The 19,048-nt window shown below is 39.2% G+C and overlaps 5 protein-coding genes across 8 annotated transcripts; 3 read left to right on the top strand and 2 right to left on the bottom strand.

Annotated features, from left to right (window-relative positions):
- The first annotated feature begins 167 nt into the window (after positions 1-167).
- On the top strand, positions 168-4,203 carry LOC124308822 (protein arginine N-methyltransferase 1). 2 transcript variants are annotated; one of them, XM_046771946.1, is made up of 2 exons: positions 168-381; positions 1,904-4,203. In XM_046771946.1, the coding sequence occupies exons 1-2, from the start codon at positions 316-318 to the stop codon at positions 2,984-2,986; spliced, it is 1,149 nt and encodes a 382-aa protein (XP_046627902.1). In that variant the 5' UTR covers positions 168-315; the 3' UTR covers positions 2,987-4,203. The 2 variants fall into 2 exon arrangements, with proteins under 2 accessions (XP_046627902.1, XP_046627903.1); XM_046771947.1 differs by lacking the exon at positions 168-381 and adding an exon at positions 767-918.
- LOC124308820 (exocyst complex component 5) lies at positions 3,653-7,910 on the bottom strand. Its single transcript, XM_046771941.1, has 6 exons — positions 7,550-7,910; positions 6,706-7,152; positions 6,061-6,638; positions 5,483-5,971; positions 4,789-5,296; positions 3,653-4,687 (listed from the first exon to the last, which is right to left on the bottom strand). The coding sequence occupies exons 1-6, from the start codon at positions 7,580-7,582 to the stop codon at positions 4,589-4,591; spliced, it is 2,154 nt and encodes a 717-aa protein (XP_046627897.1). The 5' UTR covers positions 7,583-7,910; the 3' UTR covers positions 3,653-4,588.
- A 418-nt stretch (positions 7,911-8,328) lies between these two features.
- On the top strand, positions 8,329-10,511 carry LOC124308823 (uncharacterized). The gene is made up of 7 exons (XM_046771950.1): positions 8,329-8,350; positions 8,659-8,847; positions 9,077-9,268; positions 9,498-9,692; positions 9,811-10,005; positions 10,084-10,218; positions 10,294-10,511. The coding sequence occupies exons 2-7, from the start codon at positions 8,659-8,661 to the stop codon at positions 10,408-10,410; spliced, it is 1,023 nt and encodes a 340-aa protein (XP_046627906.1). The 5' UTR covers positions 8,329-8,350; the 3' UTR covers positions 10,411-10,511.
- A 1,123-nt stretch (positions 10,512-11,634) lies between these two features.
- Positions 11,635-13,451, top strand: LOC124308824 (uncharacterized). Of its 2 annotated transcripts, none has more exons than XM_046771951.1 (6): positions 11,635-11,772; positions 12,081-12,269; positions 12,497-12,685; positions 12,771-12,953; positions 13,024-13,158; positions 13,234-13,451. In XM_046771951.1, the coding sequence occupies exons 1-6, from the start codon at positions 11,650-11,652 to the stop codon at positions 13,348-13,350; spliced, it is 936 nt and encodes a 311-aa protein (XP_046627907.1). In that variant the 5' UTR covers positions 11,635-11,649; the 3' UTR covers positions 13,351-13,451. The 2 variants fall into 2 exon arrangements, with proteins under 2 accessions (XP_046627907.1, XP_046627908.1); XM_046771952.1 differs by lacking the exon at positions 11,635-11,772 and adding an exon at positions 11,785-11,897.
- Positions 13,452-14,022: 571 nt separating this feature from the next.
- Positions 14,023-18,815, bottom strand: LOC124308825 (ras-related protein Rab-1A). 2 transcript variants are annotated; one of them, XM_046771953.1, is made up of 4 exons: positions 18,162-18,418; positions 17,230-17,626; positions 16,889-17,123; positions 14,023-16,534 (listed from the first exon to the last, which is right to left on the bottom strand). In XM_046771953.1, the coding sequence occupies exons 1-3, from the start codon at positions 18,401-18,403 to the stop codon at positions 16,923-16,925; spliced, it is 840 nt and encodes a 279-aa protein (XP_046627909.1). In that variant the 5' UTR covers positions 18,404-18,418; the 3' UTR covers positions 14,023-16,534; positions 16,889-16,922. The 2 variants fall into 2 exon arrangements, with proteins under 2 accessions (XP_046627909.1, XP_046627910.1); XM_046771954.1 differs by lacking the exon at positions 18,162-18,418 and adding an exon at positions 18,564-18,815 and having other exon boundaries at positions 15,429-16,534.
- Between the last annotated feature and the right edge of the window lie 233 nt (positions 18,816-19,048).

Genomic DNA, 19,048 nt, shown 5'->3' on the forward strand with positions numbered 1-19,048 from the left:
AGGCGTTGGCGACCCTGTATGGCGGCCCGCATTTCGCAGGGGGTCGAACAACGTCAAAATACGTATTTAAAACGAATCGATGATGACTAAATCGGCGCTATACGATGGACTAATTGGTGTTTAATATTTTTTTACCCATTATCAGCGTAGTTAAAGCCGGGCGAAAAAGGGTGAAACGATGAAGTGGAGATGTAGTCTCGCGGGCAATTGCGCGGCGCAGTGGACGCATCGGCTGCTTCGGCTGCTGCAACGTTGATAAAAATGTGAAACTACGGGAGCGACGATTCCGTCTGAATAGCCAGAGCGAAATAAAAAATGGCGGCGAACAGCGAAGTGCCGGTGGACATCAGCGAGAGTAACGCACTTAGCAGCGATCACACGGTGAGTTTGTAGTTTGATAAAGTAAAATCGAGCCGCGCGATATTCGCGACATTGTGCAAGGTCTACGGATATTCGTCAAAGAATATTCCCTGATATCGTGTTTCCGATGGTGCGTTTTTGGTATAAGAAAATTCGGTTCGTCGTCGTCGTCGTAGTTTCGTCGGACGGTAAAGCAGACTAAAACTATGCGCCGCCAAGTCGACCGATTTCACTACGCCGGCTAAAATACAAAGAATGTGCAAATGCCTGGCGCTCTTTTCGATATTACAGATTTTCCCAATCACGCCCCGAAAGCCGCACATCATAATGGCCGCAATTTTCACGCCTGACAATGCGGTAAATTAGACGCCATTTATTTTGGCGCGTGCACGTGGACGTTTTCACGAGTCGAACGCCGCCGTCACGGACGCAGGCTTTCATTTTGTTTCCACGATCATCGCGAGTTATACCGCGTCGCGCTGTAACCGGACTAAATAGTTGGTCAATCAAACAGCCGACAACCTTTCGTAGATTAGTTTAACGCACATGAACTCTATCGTAAGTAAAATCGACACGTGTCCAAGAATATCCAAATTTTATCCGATATCTCACAACCGCCGTAATTCAAACTTTACACGAAACAGTCGCGGCCACCGGCTTCTTAAGTTTTCTAACCAAACAACCTTCGCCTCGTGTTTTGTAAAATTTACCATCAGACCAGAATTCGTACAGTTAAATTTTTTACGCATTTGAGTATTAGTGAATTATTTCTAAAATCGTTCGTTAACTAGTATTTTGGATTTTCATCTGTTTATCTAGCTTCGGGATTACGGCAGACCTGAAAAGAAAATTTGAATTTGTTCTGAGATGTTTAATGTATCGATATTCTTTCAATTCACATCTAAAATCATATACAGAGTGTACGTATTTTTGTTTGAAAAATGTATAGACGTTGGGGAATTTTGTCAATGTTGAAATTCGCAATGCTGCTTTCTTTGCCCTTTGATTTTTTTCATTCTTTTAGTCTCAGCAACAACAACAATATCTTGATCTCGAGAGGCAATGTGTTCAATCTTATATTCTCTAACTTATCAAATTCTTCTTGCAATATTTCTCATGATTCAATTTTTTATTGTGATGCCTTTCACTTGCTTCTCGATATCATGCTTCTTACCACTAGTAACAACTTGCTGAGCCGAACAACTTTATTGCCGAGGTGCCCAGTCAAGTTGATGTATTTGATCTACTCTCAAATCGCCATGTTGAATCATTACATTGTTCCATTTTTGATTTAATCGAGAAACATATTTCTAAGATTACTATCAATCATTATACCCATCCTAAGTGGTATCCTAAAAAACTCATTTGCGCATTTCGTCCAAAGAAAAAATATCATAGATTATTTGAGATGTGTAATTTTAGATTCAAACCATATCTGCACAAAAACCTGCTACTATGCAATGGATTCTAAAGTGTACTTATTGTCGTGTATTAAAGGATTTACACCTGTTCATTATAAATAAATAAAATTTCTCATTCATAGACACTTAAGATGGAAACCATGGAAGTAGCTGAGCCAGTGGTGCCATTGGGAAAGGACACAGCGACGCCAAATGACAAGGAGGCAGTGTCAGTGGACGACATGACCTCGCGAGACTACTACTTCGACTCGTATGCACACTTTGGGATTCATGAAGAGATGCTGAAGGATGAGATAAGGACAATGACGTACAGAAACAGTATGTACCACAACAAGCACCTGTTCAAGGGTAAAACGGTACTGGACATAGGCTGCGGCACAGGTATCCTGTCGATGTTCGCAGCCAAGGCAGGGGCGGCTCGCGTCATCGGCATCGAGTGCTCGAACATAGTCGAATACGCAAAGAAGATCGTGGAGGCGAACCAGCTCTCGAATGTGATAACGATCCTGAAGGGAAAAGTGGAGGAAGTGACTCTGCCGGATGGTATTGAGAAGGTAGACATAATAATATCCGAATGGATGGGCTACTGCTTGTTCTACGAATCGATGCTGGACACGGTCCTGTTTGCCCGAGATAAGTGGCTGTGTGAAGACGGAATGCTGTTTCCGGACAAGGCGACACTTTTCATATGCGGCATCGAGGACCGCCAATATAAGGACGAGAAGATAAACTGGTGGGACGACGTCTACGGATTTGACATGAGCAGTATCAGGAAAGTTGCGATAAGCGAGCCGCTGGTAGACGTTGTCGACCCAAAACAGGTTGTGACGAATGCTTGCCTGATAAAAGAGGTCGATCTGTACACGGTAACAAAGGCGGACCTGGATTTCACGTCGCCGTTCAATCTACAGGTCAGAAGGAACGACTACGTCCAGGCTCTGGTCACATTCTTCAACATAGAGTTTACCAAGTGCCACAAACGCATAGGATTCAGTACGGCGCCTGAGGCGCAGTACACGCACTGGAAACAGACTGTATTTTACTTTGACGATTACATGACTGTGAAAAAAGGGGAGGAAATATATGGAGTGTTCTCAATGAAGCCCAACGCGAGAAATAATCGAGACCTCGACTTCAGCATCGAACTTGACTTCAAGGGTGAATTGTGCGAGGTGCACGAAACTAATACGTACCGCATGCGCTGATTCACACTTGGCGTATAAAGAGAAAATATGAAAATTGATCTAGCTACTTCCGCATTCTCTATTAGATATTAAGTCCGCCTTTCGGCCAATTCTCGTGGCTCACTCAGTCGTGCCACTCTGGTCCGATAACGACAACAATTACGACCTGACCCGAGCCGTGGCTCAAAAGGAGAAGCTTGGATGTTCGCGATAATCCGTTGTGGAAAAATGGGATTCCATTTTTATTTAGGAGAAATTAGAAGAAATAATAAAAATTGAAAAAAAAAATTAAAAAATTACCATACTTTACATTGATCTTTCTTGAAGAGGGACAAATTAACCAAACATCATAAAGATGAATTTTCCTATACAATTAATACTAACCCCCTGTAAGTTATCTTAATTATAACATATTTGGCTCACAGGTTCTTACATCAAATATTCTTCTTTTTAGTTTTTTCTTGATTTTAACTCGCTTTTGTCAGACAAATGGTATTCTCGATTAATGGCAAGGATGTTTCTACCCGCAACAGCATCCTTTTGCCATGCTATTGTTTTTGTTCATACATTTTTTTTCCTAGTACCAATAAAATTACATATTTACTTGGACGTATAGGAATTGAAATGTAGACTAACAATTCGGAGTTTTTGAAGCTCCTATTTTTAACATTATTTTTGTTGTTCGACTTCAATGACAGATAAAAAATAGTATATGCTCCGAATAGGTTATAATTCAAATCTAAGCGATAATGAAATATTAGCCAATATTTCAAAAACAATTACCAATTCACATCATCGAGCGTGGAAGTAAATGATTTATCGACACAGGGACTAGGCTATCGATTATTGTTCTATTATTGATTTCGATTCACATAATAATTGTAACAACGGAGAATCTTCTTTGTCTGAGTTGATAATTCTAGTCAGGTAAAATCGGTTTTCTACTAGGTTGCTAACTAGACCAGGTAATTGTCAAACCAGCAGGCAAACGTATTTCTAATCATGCCGACAGACCGCCAAGTCACAGTGCAGCTGTATATATTATACTGTGTATAATTTTTATAAGGAATCATTACTGTTTGTTAGATTGATGTGAAAACGGAAAACGGAACATGAAAAACAAACTTCTTTCCCCACTCTCATCCCATTTCTTTGACTCCCGTAATATGCCAGGGTTCCATTGCAACGTGATTATATAATTATGTATGTAACAATAAAATTAATACATTTGCTATGAATATCGCGAATTTTCGTTATTTCTTTGCCCTTTGATTGTTTGTTTCAAGTGACTGAAGTAAAAATGAAGGGAAAATTATATTCCAAATGAAATTGTGTCTCAATATATACTGAGCTTTAGTTATTTACAGTTTGTTTCCTACACAACTTTCCGCTTGGAAAGGTATATATATATATAATTATATATATATATACACATACTATAATAGAGATATATATATATAATAATATATATGTATTAAATATTACGATTATTATTTACAAAATATTATCGTTATACCTCAATCGTTTTCGTATTCCTCTTAAAACCAAGATCGAGATGATCAGTCGTTCTTCGCGCAAGCTGTGAAAACTGATTGATCGCTTCTATCTGTTGAATTCTACCATCTAGGCAGCAAGGCCTTTCAAACAATTTGCCAACTTCTGAGTCTTGTAGTCTGTCCTGAGCTGTATAAAATTTATCAGTATGGACCTGTCGAGCATGGCCTGCAAAAAAAAAATAGGATTTGCAGTTCGATATGATATTACAAACATCACCGATGCTTTTATAGAAGCCAGAAATCGATGTGTCGTAACTTAAAACTTACCAATTGATCCCCAGTGCAGACCTGCTTCAAATTCTCAGGCTTGACGAGGAGCAAATTGCAGAGAGCGTGCAATGTGTCGAAGAGATTCGTGACTAGGCTGACTTTAAGATTTTTAGCACACTCTCTGTAAGCATTCATGTCACAAATGGCGCACATTGCGCCTGCAGAATTGAACTGAAACTGCTGCAAGTGTTCATATATCACCCTGTGGAATCTAACCCCCAATTCTGTGAGAACACTTTCGACGTTCTTTTCGTCCAGTCTGTCTCTTATGTGAGTTATCATCGTCGAAACGTATTGAACCACAACTAAACAGGCAGGGGTGTTCAACGTATCGACGTCCGATTCCGGCTTGAAGTCTGTCTTGCGCTGCTCATTCTGCAAGTAAATTTTCACCCAGCCAACTATCGCGTTTATACTTCGGTCCAAACCCGTGTCCAGTTTCAATTCCAGCTGCTCCAAGACGGCTTTCTTCTTCGCCAGGCAATCCCCATGCTTTGACGTTGATCTATGAGACGTGAGATGATTAGTACGGGGTCATTTCTTTAGAATAATTTAAACGTAAGATATTTCAACTGCTAATGAGAATTCCTTGTAAGTCAGAACCAATGTAAATTTTTCTGTACATCAGGTATCCAGGTTTTCAAAAAAGTATTAATGACGGATCTCTATTTGAAATGAAACAATTGCATACATGACTAGCGGTACGAGGCTGTCGTTGAATTGCTTTTCGAGCAGATGAATGATGGCGTTGCACCGTCTGACTACGTTGAAGAAGTGGATTTCAGGTTGACATCCGCTCTCAGGTATGGGGACACTTTGGAGTCCCAATTCCAGAGCATAGTCAACGTGTTCGTTGGTGAGATACTGTAGCAGGATTTCTAGTATCTGCAGAGCGTTTACAGGTAAGTCGCTTGATTGTGAGAGGATCTGGCACCGTTGAAAAGCCAGTTTGCTCTCCTGGAGCAGAGCGATGGCCAACTCCTCGGAGAGGAAGGTCTCACCGCCGTAATCTTCAATCTGGGCTATATTGATGTTCGTTCTAGTGCCGATTACGGCTTGCAAGTCTCTCCTCAGCTCCTGGAAGCCCCCGGTTTGCAGTTGCTTTTTCTGGTGATTCTTAGACTCGTAGTACTTGATCAACAGGGATGCAGACTTCTCACGGAGAGACTTGGTCTCGATACTGAAATCAAGGAAAAATAATTCTTTGTTGGTCTACCGCCAATGAAGCGCAAAAACAGGACACGGAGTGGGCGGCTGAGCTTGTGTTACCTTATGTAGGAATCGAGATGTTTCTGAAAGATATTCCTGGTGAGTTTGGCGAGGTAAGCCTCATCTGTTCCCATATCAAACCGCTTCAGATCGTTGGATAGTTTGATCGTCTTTGAGTAGAGGTCATAAAGATTCTTCAGATACTTGTCGGAGTCCGTACGATCGGTAAGCTTCGCCACAACGTATTTTTGCAGCCTGAGATGGTAAATGTTGAGGACAAATTTGGCCATGACTTGAGTCGGGTTAGCGAATACCTGCTGCATCAGTTTGTAGTTCTTGGTGCACATCGGTATGACATCCTGAAAAACATCCTTGCCGCCGAACGAACCCATTTGGCTGTGCTCGATGAACGCGTCGACACACTGCGAATAGCCCTTGAAGTGAGACAGGATCGAGGCCAGCTCCTTCATCCGTGTGGCGTCTTCTCCGCTGTGAGCCCTGGCAAACTCCTCTATCAAGCTCCGCTCAATCTCGTCGTACTTAGCGCTGATCTTCTTTTTGGCGCCGTCAAACTTGTCGGATGGAAGCTCTTGCGCGATCAAATGTAGCTTTTGTATCACGTCCGCTGCCTCGTCAAGCTGGGAAATCAGAAGCAATCGATAATGAAAAGTTAAACGACTCCGGAAAGCCTCGTTTTCTACGCACCGACGATTTGTCGGTGAAAACTGGGTCCGTTAAAGGCCCGGGACTCAGAAACTCTGCAAAGTGTCTCATCAACTTTTGCGCTTCGACCGCGCGTGCTCTCGGAGTGTTGACGCTCTCGAGCTGGTCACCCAGGTGCAGCACCTTCGTGGCGACAAAGTTGATTCTCTCGTCAAGCTGATGGAACAACTTCATGGCGTATTTGTTTTTCTCCTGGAGTTCGAGGATCTCTAGCGCGTGCCTAATCTCCTCCTCCTTGCATGCCGCCTCCAGCCTGTCGCATTTTTTCTGTTGTCGCTCCTGTAGCACCCTCAAATCCTTAATTGCCTGCAGAAACGTCTCGTGGACCAGCACTGGGTCAAAGGAGCTCTTGTCTTCACCGTCTTTAAACGTGTCATTAACAGTTCTCCAAGCCAGGCGCTCCACAAATTCCTCGGAATCGAACGGCTCCTGAGGTAGAAAGTGGAAAGAATGGAGAATGTTTTATTTATTTATTTATTTATTTATTTATAGTCGACAGGTATAAACCCTTTTCTACATGAGATTAACAAGAATACATTGCACGGTTTGCAAGCGTGAAGTAGACATAGTTAGTGAAATTACTATTTATGGAGAATAAGTTTCTAGACAGAGTAGAGAGAAAATATAAACTGGAATTATACAGGAATATTGAAATCTGGTAATATGTTCGAATGGAGAACTGACGTACTAGTAAAAAAATTTGTTAAAAATCATCTAACGCATCTGAGTGTTATATTTTTTTACTAGGTTATGATGGTTTGAATTTTTGATATCCCTTCGGGAATTCGACGAGAAATTCAGTTTTCACATGGGAATCAGTACTTGCCTGCTCCAGCTCCTTCATGTATTGTTGCATCATCTTTTCGTTGTTTTTGCCGAATGTGTTGACGATAATATCGGCGTCATCAAACTGCTAAGCGATCTGTCGCCTTGCGTGGGGCGTGTTGACAGCACGAAGTAAGAGGTTGACAGATGCTTGATTCGATTAATTCAGAAATTGGGGAAGGGCTCGATTCTACAGAAACCAGTTCTACCAATCGTATACCGTGAAGCGCGAAGAAAAGATTCAAATTTGAAAGTAAGAAAAAAGAAACAAGACGCCGCGTGAATTGTAACATTAATGAAGGATTACCAAAACACGTGTATAAGTGTTGAAATAATTCTTCTGAATGAAACAAATTCAATTCACCCAATGAGCAATTTATAAAACTGGCGTTCTTGTAGGGAAAAAAGCTGAGTTTAGTGCTGCCCTTGTACAAAGTTAAAAAATTGCTAAAATTGTTTATATTTTGTTGATTAGGAACTTGGTATTACACCTAGAAAGCAAAAATTTGATGTAGTACGGTAGATTGGTAATCAATTACTTTTGATCAGCTGAAGTCGAAGCATTAAATGAAAAATTAAAATCACCCCGACTTCCATCTCTCTCTAAATTATAATCTCCGTTTGGAACTCTGTGGCCGGACCTGTTACAGGTACTTTGGATGTTGCGAATTCGAGCGTGTATGTTTTTGTGTTCGCTCTGGGTCCAAAGGACGTGTCACCTTGTGCGTGTATCGCGGATGACCCGAGAGACAAATCGGGTCTAAAGAGGATTAGCGAGCAGTTTAACCGCAAATGCCTAAAGGTAAGGTCTAGCGATAGTAATCCTTCACACATAACGTGTTAGCATTGTCGTTAGGTTTATGGTTGTTATAATTTATTTGCTTGACTAAAATGCTATCGTGTGTACCAACCAGATAAAGTCGTGCGGTAATATTCCATCATAGTTGACACGTTAATATTGTTGTTGAGTTTATTGTTATTATAATTTATTTCATTTTGTTTCGATCCAATAAAATTCCTCCAATCTTTAACAGACCTGAAATTGACCCAAAGATATGGTGGAAACTATGTGCACGACATGCGATATTACAATCCAATACCTAATTACAGATGGCTTCTGCAAAACAAAAAGTACAAAGTATCAGCGCGCAAGATGACGCAGCTGCCGAAATGGATGAGCATTCGAAAGAAGCAAAAGAAGCTTCCGAAGCTGGCAGCAGTAAAGTTGACGGAGCTGGTAAGTCGCCTGAAAAAAATCTTCAACAACTGGACACCAACATAACCACTCCGATTGAGAAGGTGAGCCAACACGAATTCGCAACTTTGATCACTGTTCTTAAATTAGATTTAAATTAACAAGCAAACATATTAATATTGTGGTTGAGTTAATTGTTATTATAATTTATTACCTGTTTCGTTTTTGTTCCAACGAAATTCTCTAAGGTCTAACAGACCTAAAATTGACTGAAGGATATGGTGGAAACTATGTGCACGACATGCGATATTACAATCTAATACCTAATTACAGGTAACTTCTGCAAAACAAAAAGAAGAAAGTATCAGCGAGCAAGATTACGTAACCGTCGAAATGGATGAGTATTGGAATGAAGCAATGAAGGAAGCTCTTGAAGCTGGCAGCAGTAAAGTTGACGGAGCTGGTAAGTCGCCTGAACAAAATCTTCAACAACTGGACACCAACATAACCACTCCGATTGAGAAGGTAAGCCAACACAAATTCGCAACTTTGATCGCTGTTCTTAAATTAGATTTAAATTAACAAGCAAAGATATTAATATTGTGGTTGAGTTAATTGTTATTATAATTTATTACCTGTTTCGTTTTTGTTCCAACGAAATTCTCTAAAGTCTAACAGACCTAAAATTGACTGAAGGATATGGTGGAAGCTATGTGCACGACATGAGATATTACAATCTAATACCTAATTACAGATAACTTCTGCAAAACAAAAAGAACAAAGTATCAGCGAGCAAGATGACGTAACCGTCGAAATGGATGATTATTGGAATGAAGAAATGAAGGAAGCTCTCGAAGCTAGCAGCAGTAAAGTTGACGGATTTGGTAGGCCTGCTACAGAAGAAATTTGTCAAAGAATGGACAGCAGAATGATCACTCTGACTGAGCAGGTGAGCCAACACGAATTTGCAGTTATGATCGCTGTTCTTAAATTACATTCAAATTAAGATGTAGATTAATGCACATATTTTACTGCTATATTTTATTTATTTATTTATTAATTTCTAGCTCAAGCTAATCGAAGGGCAGATTGGGAAGCTGAATGTTCAAGATCCAAAATGTCGAAATAGAAAACCAATAGCAATACCTGAGCCTCCATCCCCTGATACCTTGACGGGTAAACCGTTACTTGCTGAGTTAATGAAAAGTATTGGTCAACTCACTGTAGAACGTGATATTCTTCAAGTAAAGCTTCGTATCATGGTGATTTAACTTTCTGACTGAATAACATCAGCCGTCTATAAGAACATTGTATATTTTACTTCGTTTTCTTCCGTCTAGGCTTCAGAAATCAAAGTGCACAATCCAAAATCGCGAGTAAGAAAGAAGGCCCAAGTTGCGATAACCGATGTAACCTCAGCATTTGACCTAGCGAAAAATGAACTACGTTTATTGGAAGAGGAGGCCGCCAATCTTGTGAGTTAATTTAGAATAATTATTTACTACTGGGACAAAGAAGCACAGTATGTGAGAACAATTCTTTCATTACAGATCGAACCGTTCGATAAATTGACGGATGATGTAGAAGAATTCCGTTTCATAAGGAAATTAAGAGAGCAATTGGAGAGTGACGAATTGGTCCTTTTTAGGCATACAGGGAAAGAATGACGTGTGGCTTAAATTGCAGAGCGGATTAAAATAATCAGATTAAACTTTATATTATGTAACCATTTTTATGCGTAAATAAATAAATAAACGAACAAATGCAACCCTATCAAGCTCTGTTCAATCAGACTAGTACCTTGCAATAAGAACTTCACAATGCGCAGGTAAATTTGACTAACTTGAACCGTGAAACGTCATTGAATTGGAAATTGAACGTGGAAATTTAGGAACGGATCCAAGATTTAATGAAGGAAAATCAATAATTGATCGGCGAATCGAATGCTGGGACAATGATGAATGAATCACAGTTCAAAATCACGAAACGTTGTACATTCCGTTATTGCAAACTTTTGAACGGTAATATGTAAAGCTGTAAATACCTTTTCTACGTCGTTTATAGGATTCCGATAAATTTAACGGAGCCAAACAAAGAAAATATCGGTGAGCCAAATGTGCAGGCTATGTTTGGGGGGGGGGGGGGGGGGGAATAAAAAAAGTTCAGAGTCCCAAGAATGAAAAAGTTGTGGAAAAAAAAATCAGAAACCAACTTGAGGATTGATTGAATTGCTGGTATAAGAAACGAAACGGACATATACGTATAATACGCGTGAAATCATTGTTTCAGATCAATTGGCCAGCTAAAATCTGCATACTTAAAGATTACATAATTTCATTGAATTTTCATTGTATTCACAGAGGACAAAAGTGTCGTAACTAGAAATGGTAATGACTACAAAGGATGAGGTGTTTGAAGCAAAGCTTTATTATGAATTGAATTGATGCGACGAGGAATTTATAAAACTGGCGTTCTTATAACTTCAAATCTCTGATTTAGAAAGGGAACTGATTCCGTGAAAACTATTAGCAAAGATGTTGGAAAAGTGAATTGCCAGCTTCAATCCAGCTTCTACTCTTCAGAGGCTAAGTATTCTAAATCAAGTGAAGTAAGTTTGCGAGGCTATACGGGCTCTCGTTATTACTCGTTTATGGAGTAAAATTAGATCCTCTTTAACGGAAGTTTTTATGTTCCGAAACAAGAAAAGTACGACTTTGATTTAGAGACTGCTGAACTAAGGTAGAAATTAAATGATAAACATACCGAGTTAACTGACATTGAATAAGAATTAAAAGAAAAAACCGCCTTCATGTCCTTGGATGAACTCAGAGATTTATTAATCTTCGTTTGGAACTCTGTGGCCGGACCTGTTACAGGTACTTTGGATGTTGCGAATTCGAGCGTGTATGTTTTTGTGTTCGCTCTTGGGTCCAAGGGACGTGTCACCTTGTGCGTGTATCGCGGATGACCCGAGAGACAAATCGGGTCTAAAGAGGATTAGCGAGCAGTTTAACCGCAAATGCCTAAAGGTAAGGTCTAGCGATAGTAATCCTTCACACATAACGTGTTAGCATTGTCGTTAGGTTTATGGTTGTTATAATTTATTTGCTTGGTTAAAATTCTATCGCGTGTACCAACCAGATAAAGTCGAGCGGTAATATTCCTTCATAGTTGACATGTTAATATTGTTGTTAAGTTTATTGTTATTATAATTTATTTCATTTTGTTTCGATCCAATAAGATTCCACTAATCTTTAACAGACCTGAAATTGACCCAAAGATATGGTGGAAACTATGTACACGACATGCGATATTACAATCCAATACCTAATTACAGATGGCTTCGGCAGATGAGAAAGACATGAGATTGACGGAGCAAGACTACAGAACCCATGAAATCCACGAGGATTTGAAAGACGCAAGGGAAGCTCTTGCATGTCTCAGCGTTCTAGCTGAGAAAGCTCGTAAACGTCCTGAAAAATATATTCAAGCACTGAACGCCAAAATGATCACTCTGACTCAGAAGGTGAGCCAACGCGACTTTGCAATTTTGATCGCTGTTCTTAAATTATATTTAATTTAAAATGCAAGCATATTAATATTGACGTTGAGTTTATTGTTATTACAATTCATTTCATTTTGTTTCGTACCAATAAAATTCCTCCAATGTTCGACAGACCTAAAATTGACCCAAAGATATGGTGGAAACTATGTGTACGACATGCGATATTACAATCTATTACCTAATTACAGACGGCTACTGCAAAACAGAAAATAGAAAGTATGAGTGAGAAATACCACATGACCGTAGAAATTAACGAGCATATACAAGAAGCAAAGGAAGCTCTTGCCTTTGTCAAAAATAGAGTTGACAAATGTGCTAGATGTCCTAAAAAACACTTTCAACGACTGGAGATGAAAATTTCCCGTCTGGTTGATAAGGTGAGCCAACACGAATTTGCAATTTTCATCGCTGTTGTTGAGTTACATTTAAATTAGTTTTATTCATTTATTTATTATTTTTTAGCTCAATGAAATTGAAGCGAACATTATAATAAAAAATACGGAAGATCTAGATCGCAGACAAAAAAGCCAATCTTCAATACCCGAGAGTCCCAACACGCATAGAATATCACTTGATACGCTGATCGAAAGTATTGATCAACTCACCGTAGAACGTGATAGTATTCCAGTAACGCTTCGTGAATTGGTAATTTAACTTTTTGACTGAACGGCAATAGTGCCCTATTGAATCTTTCAATTTGTTTTCTTCCATCTAGCTTTCACTAATCAGAAGTTACAATCCAAGAACGTCAAGAATGCATAAAGTATATGATGTGATAGCCCGTATAGTCAATTCATATGACCAAGCGAAATTGGAGTTGCGTTCACTGGAAGACGAGGAAACTAAACTTGTGAGTTAATTTAGAATAATTATTTACTACTGGGACAAAGAAGCACCGTTCGTGAGAGCAATTTTTTCATTGCAGAACAACTCGATCGATGATTTGACGGATGTGGTAACAGCATTCAGTTACAGAGAGGAATTCAAAAAGCTATTAGAGAGAAGTGATTCGGTCCTTTCTATGTTAAAGGGGAAAAAATAGCGTGTAGCTTAAATTGCAGGTCAAAAGTAAAAAAAATAGATTAATATTTATATTATGTAACCATTTTTATACGTAAATAAATAAATGAAAATAAAACAAAAGTATCGACAGCGAAAATGCAGACAGAGTCGTTGAATAATGGTGGAAAATGCGCGAACAAATATTGCGGATGCTTTCGAACAGAGATTCCTTGCGGAGAATTTCACAAATGCAGTCACGCTGAATGCCTGAACCAGGTGGAATAAATTTTTTTAGCAAAAACGTAGTTTAAATTTCAATCTTTCTTGCTCATTTTATTGCAGACCTTTAAACTATACCATGTAAAACGTTATTGAAACATTTATGTGGAAGAAAATTGAAACAGTTGTAAATACGGTGATACCTTTTCTATTTCATTTACGTGATTCCGATAAATTTACAGAAGCCGAACAAAGAAAATATCGGTAAGCCAAAAGTTCAGGCCACGTTGGGAGGGGTAACAAAAAGTCAAGTTCCTAGAATGAACCAGGTGTAGAAAAACCAGTTGTAGATTGATGCATTTCGCAACGAATTAAAAAAAAAAACAAAGAAAAATAAACGCATAACGTATCACACCTTATGTATAATTGACTATATTTATTCATTAATTTTAAATGGAAAATTCAAAGGCTTCGATATTTCAGTTTCGTTCGGTTTTCTTGGATTTCTTTTTCAATTTTTATTTAGTTTTTTATCAATTTTTCACCATCGTTACCGTGTAATATTAACTACATAAGAATCATACATATAGAGAATTATACATCGCTATCATCCCTGCATGCATGTGAATATTGTTGTCGTCTTCCGTTTTCTCGCTTAATCATTTTCTTTATTTAATTTTAATCCTAAAAATAACAAACACGACAGAGCAGCGGTGCACGACACAATAGTAATAATAATAGTAATAACAGTAATTAATTAGTTGCGTGATTTAATAATGAGAAAAAGAAAAAGCACGTTACGCGGATATAATGAAACTACAATGTTTATCACGCACGCACAAACGCGCCTCTATTTATTTATTTATCTCTTCATGGCGCATATTATTGTTTTTACTTGATTTTATTTTCATATTTCTTTTCTCTTCTGATTCTTCTTCTTCTTCTTTTTTACCATTAAAATCAAACCGTGGTGATATTACCCGATATTTATACTGTTACTACAGTCTATCTGTACCAACGATTGTTTTCCTTTCTATCTCTTGCGCTTGTTTTTGTATAAAATGTAGTTTTACCTTATGCCTTAATAAGATAATTTAGCTTAATTTTATTTTATTCTTTTCGTTTTCCAGCGTGTACAACTATTTTAATTTCTATTTATACGTCTATTATAATTTTATCCTATCGTTTTTGTATATAAAATACAAATACACTGTCTCGCATCGATATTTCTCCGTACATACCTATAACTGTTTTCGAAAAGTGTTCTTGCCATTGTCAGTCAATGTTTAATTGCATCGTACAGAAAAAATGAAAAGCACAAGGGGCTGCAGAGGAATAATTAAGTAATTTTCATCCAGCGCACGCTTTGCTGCAGCATGCGTACGATATTCGTTAATCAAAAGTGCACAAAATTTCTGCAGCGTGAGTCTTCGATCTACAAGTATGTGTGTGCATGCGTATGTACTTTTATCGATCCAACTTCGATTAACATTTTTCAACCCGCCCGTCTTTCCCGTTCTTGCGATCAAAAACCTATACCTATCGTACCTATAATGTATTCGGAAAAAAATAATATTCACACCATAGTGATCCAAGAATCCGGACGGGACAAAAAAAAAGAAGAATAGAGGAAAATGGAAACGCTGTCGAGATAGAAAAAACAAAACGATAAAGAAAGTACATTTCGGTCTGTGTAAAAGATAATAATCTCACCGAAAACTCGCAACTATGTGACACACCATACTATATTACACTGTATGTTGTTACGAAAAGTAGTATATGAACTGTAAGCAAAATGTGTGCATGTAGATACATCAATTTCAATAACATTCATGTATAAAGATAATAACGAAGATATTATAAAAGATAGCCCGAAACATTAAAAATAAGTTGCCTTTGTAACGCTTTTCCATTTCGCCTTTGACTGTTTATTCTTCTTCTTCCTCTTCTATGCTTATACGTACACGTACAGTATGTAACCGTAAATTGCAACTAGCTATAATTTCAAGGAGAGGGTGAGGATCGCGTGTTTCCCCCTCTTTTTTCGAATTGTAATCGAAATTATTCTCTCGATTATTTGGCGATCCAAACCACCGCCGATGATGATGATGATGGTGGTGACGATGATGATGGTGATGACGATGACGATGATGATGATGACGACGATGGCAATAATAATAATACTAATGATAATAGTTATAATAACGATGGTTGTATATATTATTACACAATCATTCAAGTACAATAATAAAAAGAATTTTCTCTTTTCCGTAGTACCTATGGAATAACAATTATTCGCACAATTCGACGACGTAGCCTGCACGTGGGGGAAACTGGGATGATCGCAAATATCTATCTATGCAGGATAATGATTAGTGATGAATTAGGGTAGAAAAAAAAATTTCAATAATAACAAAGATGTAACTTACAGTTGTCATTACCATTATTATTATAAATCCGCGCACACGCGAGTATTCGCATTTAAAAAAAAAAATTGATCTATTTCCTCTTTATCCTAATCATTATTGTTATTATTTTTGCCTTGTATTTTCGGTTCTTTCTTTCCTCAGCTAAAATCGATCGCAACGACGTGGCCAACGTCCAATATTATTATTACTATTATCATTATCATCGTTATTATTATTATTATTTGCCAAGTATAATTAGTTTTGTTTAAAATAATAATAGATTATAAGAAAACTAGAAATTTTGTTGACGATTTCTTTTTCACTTCTTTTTGTTTTCTTTTCGTTTTCTTTCCTTTCTTCTTTTGTTTTATTTTACCAACTCCCTATTCCTGTAGGGGAGTTGGGATGGTCCGTGTGATGACGTTGATTAGGTTTTCCTTTTTTTTTTTTTTGTATGTTTCTTGGGGGGAACTTGTCGTGGAACTCGCTATTATTGCGCAGTGGAGAGGGAGGAGATGGAAGATGGGAGGGTGGTTCTTGTTTTTCTTTTTATATATCGCCGACTGTCAAATAGGACTGCCAAATTGCGACGCCGTGCTGAAAACAGATGGAAACATCTTTTCATTCGACTTATTCAGCATAGATTGGGTTCGGAATTATGAAAACTTGGAGCAAGTAACACGAGCGTAAAAAAGTACCGACAATACTATGCAAATAAGATTCTAATTTTGAATTCTCATTTCGAATTCATGCATACCTCTTACATTTATAATACCCGAGTTTGTTTTACTTGAAAATATGAAGCAAAAAAATCTTTGGAAACAAATAACGAATAAAAAATGGTTAGAGATTTTTCTAAGTCGAGAGAAGATGTTGCTAAAAGTAACTCCGTTCTACACATTCTGTTTTCAACTCTGCTTGCATAATGCATAAGAGAAAAGGTTAACTCACAATAATTAGCAGTGAGAGAAAATGTTCAGATGTTTCAGCAGCACCCCGACTTGGATGTCTCAATCGGGCGGCCTTGATCAATCTTGACTTTGTTGGCCGGGTCACTAGCTGCGCTCGACGGAGGACCAACTCTCGTTTTAATTTCCGCAGCCATCGTAATGAAAGCCTGTTCGACGTTCATTGCATTTTTCGCAGATGTTTCAAGGAATGGTATTTGTAGTTGCTCGGCATATTCCTAGCGGTAAAAAATGAGAGTAAGATAACCACAATTGAGGGACGAAGAAGAAAAGAGAATTCTGGGTACATGAATTTTTCAGTCAACTCATTTAGGATAAATTTACCTTAGCTGTTGTATAGTCGACCACTTTTTTAGTGTGCAAATCGCACTTGTTGCCTACAAGTAGCTTGTTAACATTGTCGGAAGCATAGCGATCGATTTCCTCAAGCCACTGTTTGACATTATTGAATGATTCCTGATCCGTGCAGTCGTAGACGACAATGATGCCGTGCGCCCCACGATAATAGGAAGATGTTATAGTCCTGAACCTCTCCTGTCCTGCAGTGTCCCATATTTGCAATTTTATCGTTTTACCATCAAGATCGATCGTCCTTATTTTAAAGTCGACTCCGATGGTGCTAATGTAGCTCTCTGTGTAAGTATCGTCGGCAAAACGGAGCAGCAGACAAGACTTTCCAACGCCAGAGTCGCCGATGAGCAAAAGTTTGAACAAGTAGTCACTGAAATAAGGAAAACAAGGTCATCGTCGGTTAAAAAAGTAGAATAAAAAATAAAAATGACGAGAATAGGAAAGACCAGCTCTTTCTTAGGGAAGAAAGAAAAACAAATAAAAGAGAGATAAAGAAAGAAAAAAGCATCATTTTTCGCACCATCATCGTCATCATCGGCTCGATGGTGACGTGGTCGTTAATCGCCACGAATGACTAAATCAATTACGAACAACCGACTAGTTCGAGCATCATCGGCGTAAACAATGACGACCTGGGATTGCAATTGCGGGCGTGGGACGAGGACAAAGTCTGAAAGTGCGACACGCGCGGTCGGCCGAACGAATAATGCTAGACTCCCGTGTTTCACGATCGAAAAGCGCGACTGGCGAGTGAGAAAGAGACAACGATCAAGGGCGGGGAGAGAGGGAGGGAGGGGCGAGATCTGTCAGTGCTGGACACGATGTGACTCAGAATATTTCCTATGCTGCTGGGACGGCGACGGACGAAACAATAATCGCAAATGTACACAAAAGCGTAGTAGTACGTAGAGCAACTGCGTAATTGGCATAGTATCGACGTTCTGGCGGTGATGGAGCGAGGATTTGGCGTTCTTTCATCACTTCCGTAGACGATTTCGATTTTCACAATAACGGATTGGGGCAGCGAGAAGACGAATAACTGCGCGTATCGCGCGCGGCGAACGTCGACTCGACGGGATATAAAATCTGGCACTGCTCTCGCCCAAAGTTGTTGGAGAAACGGAGAAGAAACTGGCACGTCATGCATTTCAATAGGGTACACATAGCGACGGACAGACGACAACGTCGCGGATGACGACGGCGGAACGAAACTGACGACTGACGATACGGCGATGCTCGTGCCAATATAATGCTTATGCACGCGATGACAGGATATGCAGGCTTAATTACGGGACTTGTATACTCACTATTCGGGGTTCATTGTGGACATGCTATTTTTCAAACTACAACCGTTATTTATATTTCCACCACACTTTCGAGGTACTTAGGAGAACCTTGCCGCTCGGTAAGGCTCGGGCTTTCGACTCGCACTAACGACTGAACTGATTCCGATGCTGCTGCTGACGATGATCCCTGATTGTTCCTCTGCGCGATACACAATATCCAAACCAGTCGAAACAATGGCGGTCACGGCACCTCCTCCCTAATACGAACGAGCGAGATCTACCATTGACGTAATGCCAAAGTGGCAGTAGGTGCCTACCTTCACTTTCTTGATTTACGTCGATTCAGCCGTTCCGCTACCGCAACGCCGGATGCGCGCGCAGTCTCTTCGCTCCTATCGTTTGTTTTCGGGACACTTCCCGAATCACCGAATCCTCGACGATTTCAAGCGAACATCGGTTTATTTCTGATTTTTCTTTCAAGTCGTTGCTCATTGTTTTTCGCGCCG

This window comes from Neodiprion virginianus, chromosome 7, assembly GCF_021901495.1.
Source record: "Neodiprion virginianus isolate iyNeoVirg1 chromosome 7, iyNeoVirg1.1, whole genome shotgun sequence".
In the NCBI taxonomy this organism is placed as follows: domain Eukaryota; kingdom Metazoa; phylum Arthropoda; class Insecta; order Hymenoptera; family Diprionidae; genus Neodiprion; species Neodiprion virginianus.

Coding starts and splice junctions, on each gene's coding strand:
- LOC124308822 (XM_046771946.1), top strand. CDS start 316: ATGGCGGCGAACAGCGAAGTGCCGGTGGACATCAGCGAGAGTAACGCA. Junction 382..1,903: donor CACTTAGCAGCGATCACACG/GTGAGTTTGTAG, acceptor TCTCATTCATAG/ACACTTAAGATGGAAACCAT.
- LOC124308820 (XM_046771941.1), bottom strand. CDS start 7,582: ATGATGCAACAATACATGAAGGAGCTGGAGCAG. Junction 7,153..7,549: donor ACATGAAGGAGCTGGAGCAG/GCAAGTACTGAT, acceptor TTTCTACCTCAG/GAGCCGTTCGATTCCGAGGA. Junction 6,639..6,705: donor TTTTCACCGACAAATCGTCG/GTGCGTAGAAAA, acceptor CTGATTTCCCAG/CTTGACGAGGCAGCGGACGT.
- LOC124308823 (XM_046771950.1), top strand. CDS start 8,659: ATGGCTTCTGCAAAACAAAAAGTACAAAGTATCAGCGCGCAAGATGAC. Junction 9,693..9,810: donor TGATCACTCTGACTGAGCAG/GTGAGCCAACAC, acceptor ATTAATTTCTAG/CTCAAGCTAATCGAAGGGCA. Junction 10,006..10,083: donor AAGTAAAGCTTCGTATCATG/GTGATTTAACTT, acceptor TCTTCCGTCTAG/GCTTCAGAAATCAAAGTGCA.
- LOC124308824 (XM_046771951.1), top strand. CDS start 11,650: ATGTTTTTGTGTTCGCTCTTGGGTCCAAGGGACGTGTCACCTTGTGCG. Junction 12,270..12,496: donor TGATCACTCTGACTCAGAAG/GTGAGCCAACGC, acceptor ACCTAATTACAG/ACGGCTACTGCAAAACAGAA. Junction 12,686..12,770: donor TTTCCCGTCTGGTTGATAAG/GTGAGCCAACAC, acceptor ATTATTTTTTAG/CTCAATGAAATTGAAGCGAA.
- LOC124308825 (XM_046771953.1), bottom strand. CDS start 18,403: ATGCATGACGTGCCAGTTTCTTCTCCGTTTCTCCAACAACTTTGGGCG. Junction 17,627..18,161: donor CAATTACGCAGTTGCTCTAC/GTACTACTACGC, acceptor TCCTTATTTCAG/TGACTACTTGTTCAAACTTT. Junction 17,124..17,229: donor TCGACTATACAACAGCTAAG/GTAAATTTATCC, acceptor TTTTACCGCTAG/GAATATGCCGAGCAACTACA.